General features: G+C 37.6%; 1 protein-coding gene across 2 annotated transcripts; it reads left to right on the forward strand.

Moving 5' to 3' along the window:
• Window positions 1-287: 287 nt before the first annotated feature.
• LOC109429253 (neuropeptide-like protein 31) lies at window positions 288-12,919 on the forward strand. 2 transcript variants are annotated; one of them, XM_029862528.2, is made up of 6 exons: window positions 288-1,045; window positions 8,019-8,130; window positions 8,772-8,801; window positions 11,748-11,846; window positions 12,537-12,566; window positions 12,786-12,919. In XM_029862528.2, the coding sequence occupies exons 1-6, from the start codon at window positions 1,034-1,036 to the stop codon at window positions 12,854-12,856; spliced, it is 354 nt and encodes a 117-aa protein (XP_029718388.1). In that variant the 5' UTR covers window positions 288-1,033; the 3' UTR covers window positions 12,857-12,919. The 2 variants fall into 2 exon arrangements, with proteins under 2 accessions (XP_029718388.1, XP_019560711.1); XM_019705166.3 differs by lacking the exon at window positions 8,772-8,801 and having other exon boundaries at window positions 448-1,045.
• The last annotated feature ends 300 nt before the right edge of the window (window positions 12,920-13,219 follow it).

The following is a 13,219-nucleotide window of genomic DNA, read 5'->3' on the forward strand; positions in this document are numbered from 1 at the left end:
GTTAAGATTTATCATTGTAAAATATGAACATCTGTAATTTTCCAGGGGGGCACACATTTGGTTCCGTACCGGGCTCCCAAAATCGTAGCTACGCCACTTCTAATTTTTATTTTGATCATTAAAATGTGAATTCAAGAACATACTCCTACCTAAATCCTTCTTTGAATGTGACTAGGTAGATGCGACTACATTATACTCTACAGGCTTAATATGTGACGGTATTATAGAATCGCAGAGATTATAAAATAGTTTGTTCTTTTTACAAATAAAGAAAAAGCCATTAGCAACCGGTTTGCCAAACGAATAAATCCAAATCTAAAAGTGTCACTTACACGAGTGCGAGAATCTATTACAAGGACATCCGTTACTTCTTGTGGAAACCAACTCATTCACCTAACAGGAATTTGTATTAGAAATTACAAAAAAATAACCATGCGCAAATAGTATACTCCGGAAAACACTATGTCAACCTATTCCCGCAATTAATTAACTGCATCTTTCAAGAGCATTCGGTGGCCTCTCTGGTGACTGACTCGGCATAAAAGATATTCCCATAACCTGTTCAAGACAAAAGCTCTACGCCGCGCACCCCATCAACGTCCGGTGATGGCGTGGCGGCAATGGACAAATTTAAAATATACGCACCAGACTAGCAACTTTTCTTCGCCCACGTGCTTACTCAAGCACGATCTCCTTGCGTACAACGCGTATACAAAGAACTAGACCAAAAGCCAAACAGTGTGACACCACCAGTCAGTAGTGGTCTATAAAATGTTATTCCATTCATTCACTGCATCTCCGGTCGGCAAAGAATTTGCGGTTGCTTACAGTAGTGAAGCGGAGAGTTTCCTCTCCCAATCGCATAATAGGCACTTCACGCCACGCTGTGTGGAAAGTTATTGTATAAAAAAAAGCTTCTGAACATCATCAGATTCAGTCAGACATAAGACGTTACTTGAAGAGGGTCAACTAAATAAAAGTGTGCTTTGTGCTGATTGGAATCTAACTGTGTGACGAACCTTAAGCCTAAACAATGCGTGCTTGCGTAAGTGCTAACTACTAATTTGGAGAAAATTGGTGCGTTGAAGAATTCAAATTTGAATTGAGTTGAGTTATCAATGAAAACATAATGAAGAAATTACTGCTCAAATTATGTTTGAGCAAGAAGATAATGTGGATTGTGTTTGAGTAAATGATGAAGCAATAAAAAAATGTTTGTCACTGGAAATTGTGCAAGTGCTGTTGTGACTTTTGTCACATGTTTCATAAAAAACCGAATGAAAAGATTGTTTCTAAGCTACACTTCAAAACAATCCAAACAAAATCCCAGTGCCGGACAGTAAAAACTTAGATCTTGAAGCGCCATAGTATTATTGCTAAGCAGATCTAAAATGCAAACAATGGAATTATTTTTAAAAAACTTTCTTTTCAAGAATCTTTTAAGAACAAATAAGGAGGTAGAAGCAAAGGGGTGTAAGTGAAAAAAAAAACAACTTTCGAGTAAATGATGTTTAGAGGTTTTCATCAATTTTTCATCCCATACAAATTGTACGGAGTTAAAAAATCGACCCAGTTGTATCCGATTTATTGTAATTTTTCTAATCATCGTAAAAATAGTCTTTAAAAAGTTCCTAAAAGCTTGAAAGCTGAAGATTTTTTATGTTTTATTATTATTATTATTAAACATAATTTGTGTCAGTCTAAGTTTACCTTTTTCTGTCTAACAGTTTAACTCTAACATACATTAAAATAGTTTCCAAAATGCTTTTTGAAAAACGCTCTATTATTCCATCTTATATCTCTTATGCTTTTCTTGAATCAGTACAAACTTAACGAATTCTTTTGTCTTGCGATATAACTTATACTGTGCACGCCTGCCACATTGCTGCTTTTAGTCTTGAGTTCTTTTCTGGAACAAACCAAGCTAGAATCTAATCAAGGTTTACGAACTCTGCGTGAAGCTTATTTCGAATGATGTCAGAAACCCATTCGCGAACTTCTGCATTTTACAATGTGATGGAAATTATTGTCAGAAGTCCCACAGGTATCACAGTTGAAATCAGGTATTCTACCGATACCCTCCCCGATACTGTATTTAGCGAGCTTTTCTTTGTTGGGAATAACGTCATTAAAGAGCAAGAATTCGATTTATCGTCCGAGCACAGCCAATTGGAGCTCCAGTTCGTCCACAATAGCATCTAATTCACGTCGGGATAATCCGTAAAATCTGGGCTAAATACCATAATTTGGATTATGTTTGATACCCAAACTTTTTCCAATAAGTTCAAGTTCCTTGATTCGTTCAGTGTCACTCGATATTGTATAGCTGTTATCAGTTTTTCGTAGTTTGCATCTATCATTCTCGACCAACTATCAGCAAACTCCTAGAACATTCATGTTATCCACTTCTTCGAATATTTGCCGGATATTCCACGGAGTCATGTAAGTCGATCCTGAGCGACCATTTCAAAATTATCTGAATTATTTCAATTTCATCTATATCTCCATTTTTCGATATCACATCTTCATATTCAGTCACGACTAACTTTTTAAAAGGGTGTAGGCAAAAGTGGTTCAAAAATATTCTAAAAGCTGTACAGCAAAAACGGATTGTTCGATTGTTATGAATTTTTCAGCAAAGTTAGATAACTAAATAGTAATAACTAAGAAAATATACACTGTAAAAATTTCTTTTTTTACATTAAAAAAAAAAAAATTGTCACAAAAACTCAAATATCTCAAAACTCTATCTTTTTACCAACGTATTTTTTTAGGGGAAACGGTCCATTATATTAGCTATCTACCATAAAAATTTGGTGATGGTAAACTAATAAATAAAAAAGTTATGACATTTCAATTTGAACAATTTTAACATGAGTAGTCGCTTTCTCAACGGTCTACAACTCAACGCTCTCTTGTAGGCCGTTTAATAAAAAAAATGTTCAAAACAGTTACGAAATCTCACCGAAAGCACCATAGATAAACTGAAAGAGAGTGGTTATGCCCAAAAGTCCACATTGAATAGAAATTTACGCATTTGCACGTCCTGCCGTCTAAACTTTGACAAACGAGCAATCTGCATATCATCGGTAAAGCAGGGCGCAGGAAGTTCGAAAACGACAACAACTGAGAAATTGCCAGAAGTACCAAGTGTAGAGAGTCGTCCCAGTCAACACACGATCGCATATGATGCTGTGTAGGATGCAAAAGTGGAGGTGATATACGCAAACTTTACACGCGGTTAAATGGAAGCATGTACGCATATGGCCTCCTATTCAACATTATATAAGACTTTGTGTTAGCTGGGTTACCACCGTACCATCAGCGACAATTCAATCTGGCCCCTTTCCAAAAATGCTTTGAAATATTTTTCAAAATCTATACGCATTTTCAATATTTTTATCATTGCAAGGGAGGGAAAACACTTGTCCTCAAATGTAACAGCAAATTAATGAATAAACACCTGATGCGCGGAGGGCGTGATAAAATCGGAACATTACTGTACATATAATACATATACATAATACATAATACATAATAAAGACAACTTGTTTAACTCACGCAAGGCCATTTACAATAAAATCAGCATCAAACTGCGATTCCCGGCCGAAATAATTAACACAGAAAAGACATTTTTTAATAATTCTCGCGTTTAGTATCATACAGGCGTATCTACAATGATCGATTTCTCTTCATCGATTTTCTCTTCGGATTATTCCGAGAAATACGACCAATAGTCGGATGATCTATCGGTGTATTTCGGTGAAGGACGACTAGGACTAGCATCTAAAGCAACAAAAACAACCAACAATGATTTGCCGGCCAAGTTATTAACTAAAGAGAAAATCGATGAAGAGAAATCGATCATTGTAGATACGCCCGTATGATACTAAACGCGAGAATTGTTAAAATTGTGAAATTTTTGAAATGATATAACTTTTTTGTTTATTAGTTTACCATTAGCAAATTTTTATGGTAGATTGATAATACAATGAACCGTTTTCCCTAAAATATAGGGTTTTGAGATATTTGAGTTTTTGTGACAAAAATATTTCCTAATGATAAAAAAGATTTTTTTTTCACAGTGTATTTTTTCTTAGAAATCATTATTTAGTTATCTAACTTTGCTGAAAAATTCATAACACTCGAACGAAACGTTTTTGCTATGCATATTTTTGAACCATTTTTACATACACCCTTTTGAAAAGTTAGTCGTGACTCTATATAAAAATTTGATATCGAAAAATGGCGATTGAAATGAAACTGAAAAACTGTGCAAAGTTTCAGCTTAATAAAAATCATGATTTAAAAAAAATCCTCATTTTGATGCTGTTGCTTGGATCGCTCCTCAGAAAAGAAGATTTTTGACTTTTATTTTAGCATATTTCGAGAAGGAATCTACTATTTGCATAATCAAATCGAATTCTTCTTGAGTTCTGACGAAAATAGTAATATCATCAGCATATGCGGTTAACTTAATAATTTTCCCGTAAATTAAGATACCACTTATGCTATCATGTATGCTCCTTATCGGAGGCTCGATGTAGACAGAGAACAGGACCATACTGAGCGGGCATCCTTGTCGTACTGAAGATTTTATCAAAACTTCCTGCGATAACTATTTCAAACAACTGATAAGCTCAGCAGCACACCCGTATTTGTCTAACACTTTCAACAAAAAAGAATGGTCTACTTTGTCAAACGCCTTCTGTAGATCCAGGATAATAATAAAGCCTTTCTTAAATACGCGAGAATTATTAAAAAATGTCTTTTCTGTGTTAATTATTTCGGCCGGGAATCGCAGTTTGATGCTGATTTTATTGTAAATGGCCTTGCGTGAGTTAAACAAGTTGTCTTTATTATGTATTATGTATTATGTATATGTATTATATGTACAGTAATGTTCCGATTTTATCACGCCCTCCGCGCATCAGGTGTTTATTCATTAATTTGCTGTTACATTTGAGGACAAGTGTTTTCCCTCCCTTGCAATGATAAAAATATTGAAAATGCGTATAGATTTTGAAAAATATTTCAAAGCATTTTTGGAAAGGGGCCAGATTGAATTGTCGCTGATAGTACGGTGGTAACCCAGCTAACACAAAGTCTTATATAATGTTGAATAGGATGCTTAAGAGGAGGCCATATGCGTACATGCTTCCATTTAACCGCGTGTAAAGTTTGCGTATATCACCTCCACTTTTGCATCCTACACAGCATCATATGCGATCGTGTGTTGACTGGGACGACTCTCTACACTTGGTACTTCTGGCAATGTTTAATTCACAGCGTAACAAAAATTAACTTTTTGTCTGTCTCAAGAGCAAACTTATGTGTCTCCGAAGGATTTTGGGCCGCTGAATCCGAATCCGGGCTCAGATTTGCTCTGACACGTCACAATTTTGAGCTATACCTCAATTTATAGGGCAAAATGTGCGATTTTGGGCTTTTTTGACTGCAAGCCATTAAGCAAGGAAATATTTTTTTTAGGCAATCAAAAGGTTAATTGGTCAGTTAACATCTAAATCAACGACTCATGCAAAATATTTCGTTTTACCAAATTGAATTTGATTGTTTTGAGCGATTTATGTTAGGTACGATATTTCCCATACAAGTCACCCTCCAAAAGTTGCATGCAAGTTTTCATGCTAACATAAAATGCTTAAATCTATTAAATTTGATTAGGTAAAACGAAATATTTTGCATGAGTCGTTAATTTAGATGTTAATTGACCAATTAACCTTTTGATTGCTTAAAAAAAATATTTCCTTGCTTAATGGCTTGCAGTCAAAAAAGCCCAAAATCGCATATTTTGCCCTATAAATTGAGGTATAGCTCAAAATTGTGACGTGTTAGAGCAAATCTGAGCCCGGATTCAGATTCAGCGGCCCAAAATCCTTCGGAGACACATAAGTTTGCTCTTGAGACAAAAAAATGTTGCGCTGTGTTATTGTTGGATGGACGATAGCGGGTCATGGTTTTGGTCAGTAACATTTTCACTATCTTGACTGAAAACCGTCGAGAAATGCTGATGAACTTCTGACATCTTCTTCCTCTTCTTTTTGGCTCTACGTCCCCACTGGGACTTGGCCTGCCTCGTTTCAACTTAGTGTTCTTTGAGCATTTCCACAGTTATTAATTGAAGGGCTTCCTTTGCCTGCCATTGCATGAATTTATATATTGTGAGGCAAGTACAATGATACACTATGCCCAGGGAGTCGAGAAAATTTTCCCGACCGGAACGGGAATCGAACCCGCCGTCTCCGGATTGGTGATCCATAGCCTTAACCACTAGGCTAACTGGAGACCCCGAACTTCTGACATAGTTAGATTTATTTTTCTGTCACCGTTCGCTTCTGAGTTACTTCTTGAAATAGCATCTTTATGATGTAATTGCTTAGAGACTTGAACCACACTTAAACGCTCCCCTTCGATCAACGAAGGATCTTTGATTTTTGACCGCAAGTTTTCTAATCTTTTGTGTTCGAATTTCATAAGCTCCATTTTCACTAAGTTGATCTGTTCTGTGGTGTTTTCACCAACATGCTGCTTTCGAGTTAATGTTTGCAGTTTTGCGTATAGTGCATCTTTCTGTATAGATTGACTGATTGGTATGACTTCCAACATTCCTTTTTGTAAAAACTTCGAATTTTCGCTTACACAGCATGATTCCACCAAGAGTTGTGGTCCGTGTAGCTAAGTCTGCTTTTCAACTTTCCGTATTCAGTCCGAAATCATTGACTTATTTCCTGATTTGACAGAAGACTAGAGTTAATTTTCCAATACCATGGGCCGCGTGGATTGAGACTAGTCGGCTGGATCCCTATTTTCAATACAACAGCGTGATGATCCGAACAGGGAACGCCAACTGTCGAAACCTGTCGAACTCGAACAAGGAATTCTTGATTACCATTAACCCTAAAAGGGATACCTGGGGTCCATTGGACCCCAGGCGCCTTTCAGAGCTCGTCTTTGATGGAACACACTCAGCGAGGTGACGAAACTGAGACCATGAAGGAATCCCTTTTAGGGTTAATCCTGTCCAGTCGAGAAGCAGTTGGCCCTCGGTGAAATGTAAAATTTGCGGATTTCTTCTCACTCGCAATGTCTTTGAAGTTAAAAGCATTCACTAAAGTTCGTAAAGTTCTTTGCAAAACTCGGTTTTTACAGCACTCGTCATATTTATCCAACTCGGCAAGCCTCGTGCTGTAAACAACTGTAAAAATCTTCATTTTGCAACTCGTTGCATAATTAATTATACTAGTAGGTCTTGTTTATTCGACTTTCAACATAGCTAACTTAATGAATTGCAGATAAAATGACGACAACAAATCAATCCGATTTGCATTTGCGAAGTTATGATTCATCGTTAGGTGTAACATTTATCCACAGACAAACAGACGTAACACCTTAAACGATTTTCATGGAAATTCTTCGGCCAGTTCACACTACCATCACCTGGTGGAAAAGTTGCAGGAATCACTGTGTTGTGCAATATCGTCAACAGAAGGCGCTAGTGTGAAACGTCAAACGCATAGAAAAACGATGCGCGCGCCTGTGATAGTGAAAGCCACAACCACAGACAAACAGACGTAACACTCTGATAATTCCCATCGTACTTCGATTTAACTTTCTTTTTTCAAAATTTGATAGTTTGCCAACTACCCACCTGTGGTGCTCACATCGTTTTTGTTCGAGTTTGACGTTTGCTCACTACCGCCACCTAGTTGATGGTTGGCCAAACTTAGTCATTTTAGCATTGGGCGAATATGTTTCCGTGACTATGATTTGAATCGAAAAATGTTCGAAGTGTTACGTCTGTTTGTCTGTGCCACAACTATGAAAATTTAAAAATGATCGTTAAAAGCGTGGTCGATGCAAATTTCGCAAGTGTTACGTCTGTTTGTCTGTGATTTATCTATTCCACGCCAACCTATTGTTATATAGAATCTAACAAAAAAGAAATCTCACTTCTGTTAAGTATGTAACATTTTTTTTCCTTTTATATCATTATCCAGATACTTATTGTCGTATTGGCATCGATCATATCGTTGGCTTCCGCATTGGGATATGGCTTATTAGGCGGCTTGGGAAGTGGATATGGTGGCTACGGTGGAGGATACGGAGCAGGTGAGTAATTAACGACTATTTAATTACAGGCTTCAACATACAGGCAGGACGGTTGCTTTCATGGTAACTAAATGAACATTTTTCATTTACCCCCATTACAAAATGGCTTATATTTTGAACAGCTAAGATGACTAATTAGCCACAAGTGTGAAAATGATGCAACGAAATCCAGCAAATGGTTCCTATGCTAACCTATTCAAATCGTCCTATAATGTCTATAATATCATATCCTAACGAAAAGCAGTGTTAACTTTTCCAGTCATCTGCTTACTACTTAATTATAAAATGTCATGACATTTACTTTAACATAACATTCATATATAAAAACGACTGTTCATAAACAACGTAAATGTCGACCACCGCAGAGCCCCAGTAGACTTTTGTCCATATAAACATTTAACAATGTGTGTGGAGCGTAGACTTTGGCCAAATTCATCATTTCTTACCACAAAATGTCTTCGAGGTTCAAGAATGGTCCCTTAAGCCAGACTGTTTCTTCTAATGATCTCAAATTATTGACACGTATTAACAATATTACCAATGTTGACATTAATATAATAAAAATAACACTTTGAAAAGAAGCATAGGCTTTTCGAAAGTTGCAGTTTCAATAGAAACATTTTTTTGTACATTTATTTCAGGTTATGGCCCAGGATATGGCTATAATCCTGGTAAGTAGCTTAGATTTCCAAAACACCTAACGTCAACTAATTGATTTATGTACTTATTGATGTTGAGGTACATTTTTTTCACGAAGAGTAAAGATGGCAACAAGTAGCGGTTTATTTTGAAAATCTTAAAAATCCCATCTATCTAAACATTTAAACTATAGCTTGCAAGTAAAAAGAGGGTTGCCTTTTCAAAAATCGAAAACATAACTTGTTTGGGCATTACCTTTTAAGGCATTACACACTGACATAGTTCAGCGGGCCTGTTTGGGACGTATTGACCCGTATTGACGTATTGAATAGCAAATTTTCCTTTGGTCAGACGTCATAGGAACATTTTTTTGCTATTATTTTCAGTACTTTTACCTCTTATGTCAATCAAACCAATAGCACGTTTTGATCGTCAGTACTTGACCTCTGCCCGGGAATCCTCGGTACCCTTCTTCTTCATCTTCTTTGTGGCTCTACGTCCTCACTGGGACTTGGCCCGACTCGCTTCAACTTAGTGTTATTTTGAGCACTTCCACAGTTATTAAGAAGGGCTTTCTTTGCCTGCCATTGCATGAATTTGTATATTGTGAGGCAAGTACAACGATACACTATGCCCAGGGAGTCGAGAAAATTTTCCCAACCGGAACGGGAATCGAACCCGCCGTCTCCGGATTGGCGATCCACTAGGCTAACAGGAGACCCTCGGTACCCATTTCCGTATTTTTTTTTGGTCCTTTGCTGTCAGATCGGTCAAACACGCTAAATATAATTCACACAGAATGCAATTTACACAGAAAAAAGTACACGGTAATGATTATTATTGGGTACCGGACTGGACACCAAAAATTTAATGGTTTTCTTTGGTACATCGAGGTCTTGAAATTAGTCTATGATATAACGGTTGAATTGGCGAATGCTCGCACAATCTTTATTCATAAAAAAAACGAAGGAAATCGCCGTTCGGGCTGGCGATTAGATCGGTCAGCTTAGTATTCTTTTCGTACTTTCTCAGTTAATAACTGAGAGCTTCCTCTGTGAATGACCATCTCGCATGTGTATATCGTGCGGTAGGCACGAAAATATTGTATGCCTAAGTAAGTCAAGAAAATGTTCAATTACAAAATATAATAGGTACAGCACTAGCGTCGCCATAAAAGGTTGCCATTTGGAACTGGGGATACATATGTGTTATTGTGCGTTTAGCACTAAATTGATTTCCGAAAAAACTTCATTGACTTCCGCTGCCTTTCCTATGCGTTAAACATAACGTCGGAAGTAGTGCGCTGTACAGTAAATCTGGTTTTCTATACAGCGCACTACTTCCGACGTTATGTTTAACGTATAGGAAAGGCAGCGGAAGTCAATGAAGTTTTTTCGGAAATCAATTTAGTGCTAAACGCACAATAGTGTGTTTTGACGCTTGCAGGCGCCATCTTGTTGTCGAAATGAGTTTGTACGTCGAGCACTCCCTCAAACAGACAAAACACTTACGAAATTTCGATCGACCGCCCTTTTAACGCGTTATCGCGATCATTTTAAATCTTCGTAGTTGTGGCACAGGCAAACAGACGTAACACTCACAAAATTTCCATCGCCCACGGTTTTAACGATCATTTTAAATCACCGCAGTTGTTACTTCCACAACCACAGGCGCGCGGATCGTTTTTGTTCGCGTTTGACGTTTCACACTAGCGCCTGCTGTTGACGATATGGCGAAGCTCAGTGTTTCGCGCAATATCGTCACCAGCTGGTGATAATGTAACTTAGCGATAATTTTTTAAGGAATTTGTTCTAAGTGTTACGTCTGTTTGTCTGTGGTTGTGACTTTCACAACCAGAGGCGCGCGCATCGTTTTTCGTTGCGTTTGACGTCACTAGCGCCTTCTGTTGACGATATTACACAACGCAGTGTTTTGTGAGATATTTCCACTGTGATGCTAGAGGTGATGGTAGTGTGAAGTGGGCGACACTTTTCACTACCTTCGTTTTGTTGCTGCGGTCGAGTGTCAGCTTGCTGTGTTACATTCGTGCACTATCGCTACCTCTTACACTAAAGACATTGTATGCTGAAGACAGGAAATCTGAAGATTGTCGCGTCATGACGATGATGCTGTCGAGCAATGCTTTTAAAGCGCGTTTGACAGGTCTCCTGCTCGATTGGAATGACATTGACAGCAAATTTGGAATTCCAATTGGAACATTATTTCATGTCTTTGCATATAGTGTCTTTATCTTACACACAACACGAGCGGTAGAACAAAGATCAAAAACAAAAAAGAGGATCAATCCAACGTCGTCCGACACGATGACATTTGCCAAATCCCAGCTTTTCGCATGATTTCGCCAATTTTGGTTATGATTGGTGTAATATTAGTTTATTCGTGCGTGATAAATCGATTACGACACCTACATATAGCCAAAACAGCTCTCTTTATGCGAAAGACAGGAATGACAAAACCCGAACCATCTCCCGAAGACGCTATCGTGGTCAAGCGCATTCGTTTGACATTTTTGTTTGGTGCAGTAGTTTGATCGCTTGTGTTGCGAATGTTGGAAACAAGGGCAGCCGAATATCGACGAAAAGGTGCCAATGACTGTGATCGCTAACAAGACTGGGCGATGGATTTTCACGAAAATTGTTCTAGGTGTTACGTCTGTTTGTCTGTGACTCTGCGTTGATGTTCGATCAAATCATTTATATAGGTATTTGTAGGAATTTTGTTCAAGCCTCAATGTCTGTTCTCTGTGTCCATAATTTACAGTTATGGCAAAACTTTATACGGTATTTTGATGAATTTTGTTAGTTTACTTTGCTGGTTGTATAATGCGATGGATGTATAAAATACCTTCCGCACCTATGTAAGAAGGTGATGTATATCCAAAAGCAGTTACGCCTGTTTTAAATGTTGGTGCTCAATTATGAAATGAACACATGTATAAATTGAATGTTTCGTTATAGGATATGGCGGCTATGGAGGATATGGAGGATATGGCGGGCATGGGGGCTATGGAGGATACGGCGGATATGGAGGTTATGGCGGTTATGGTGGATATGGAGGCAAGTATGGTTAAGGCGAAACTGTAAGCATTTCCTCATTTTTTTTCTGATTTTTAATTTTTTTTTTATAAAATAACGAAGCAATATTTTCAAAATCGGCTTTTGTACACATGTAGAGTATACATCAAGGTACAGTGACCCCACACCGATGAATCACCTTAATTTTTGTACACTATTTATGAATCACCATGTTGATCAAATGGAATGATCCATAAACTGTGGTCATTTTTGCCGATTCATAAATTGTGGGATCACTGTATCTCCTGAATTTTTTCCAGGTGAAAAGTGTTTTTCGTTTTTGCAGAAACCATTTTGATCAATACTCTACATGTGCACGAAAACCGATTTTGAAAATAATGCTTCGTTATTTTATAAAAAAATCCAAAACCAAAAAGTGAGGAAATGGATCCAGTTTCGCCTTAATATAGATGTTTTGCAGTATTTCCAGCAAAAAAGAAATACTAGGGGACTGTTCATAAACCACGTAGACCAAAATTTGGCCATCTCAGACCCCCCCCCGTCCCCCCTCGTAGACTTTTGTCCATACAAAAAATTTCAAATTTGTATGGAGCGTAGACTTTGGTCAGACCCCCCCCCCAAAATTACGTGGTATATGAACGGCCCCTAGTGAACTCATAGATTAAGATTTTCTTCCAAGTGGCGCATTATGGGTTGTATGTATATTTTCAGGTTATAGTCCATATGGAGGATATGGCTATGGTAAGTAAATTGCGATAGTAAATATCTATTTACTGTGCTGGAAAACATACACAGCAAATAATTTTGTAAAGTCCAGGCGCAGATAAAGAACTATGAAGAAAATTAGAATCTGGTAGATAGCAAAGCAAAAATAATGTATATGAACTGTGCTTCATGTCAGTTTCGAACAAAAAGCGTGACTACAACTATATTCTACAGCTCAACAATTGTATTCTTCAGGTTATCCCAATAAATATGGCGGTGGATTTTACAGTGCATATGGAGCCTATGGATACAGACCATATTATTAAGCTTACACCGATCAAACCTCAATAGGTAAACAATGTGATATATGTTTGTTATTAATAAAACTTGTTTTTTTTTGTATTTTTTTTTTCTACTATGCAATAATATCACAATGAGTGTAGAATTAGCATTTAAGTTAACATACACATTAATAAAAACAAAAAAAAAATAATATCACAATACCCTTCACTCCCGGGATAGAGCGGTCGCGTCGTGTACTGGTTACACGCACCATGTAAAATGCTCGTATGTGGTACACAGCGCGAGCGGGGCGTCGCTGCAGGTAGTCAAAGACGCGACTGCTCGAGGGTTATTATTATTATTGAGAATGCAGAATTTATGCAAGAGGGTGGAAGCTCTACTGAAAC

This window comes from Aedes albopictus, chromosome 3 (assembly GCF_035046485.1).
Source record: "Aedes albopictus strain Foshan chromosome 3, AalbF5, whole genome shotgun sequence".
Classification (NCBI taxonomy): Eukaryota; Metazoa; Arthropoda; class Insecta; order Diptera; family Culicidae; genus Aedes; species Aedes albopictus.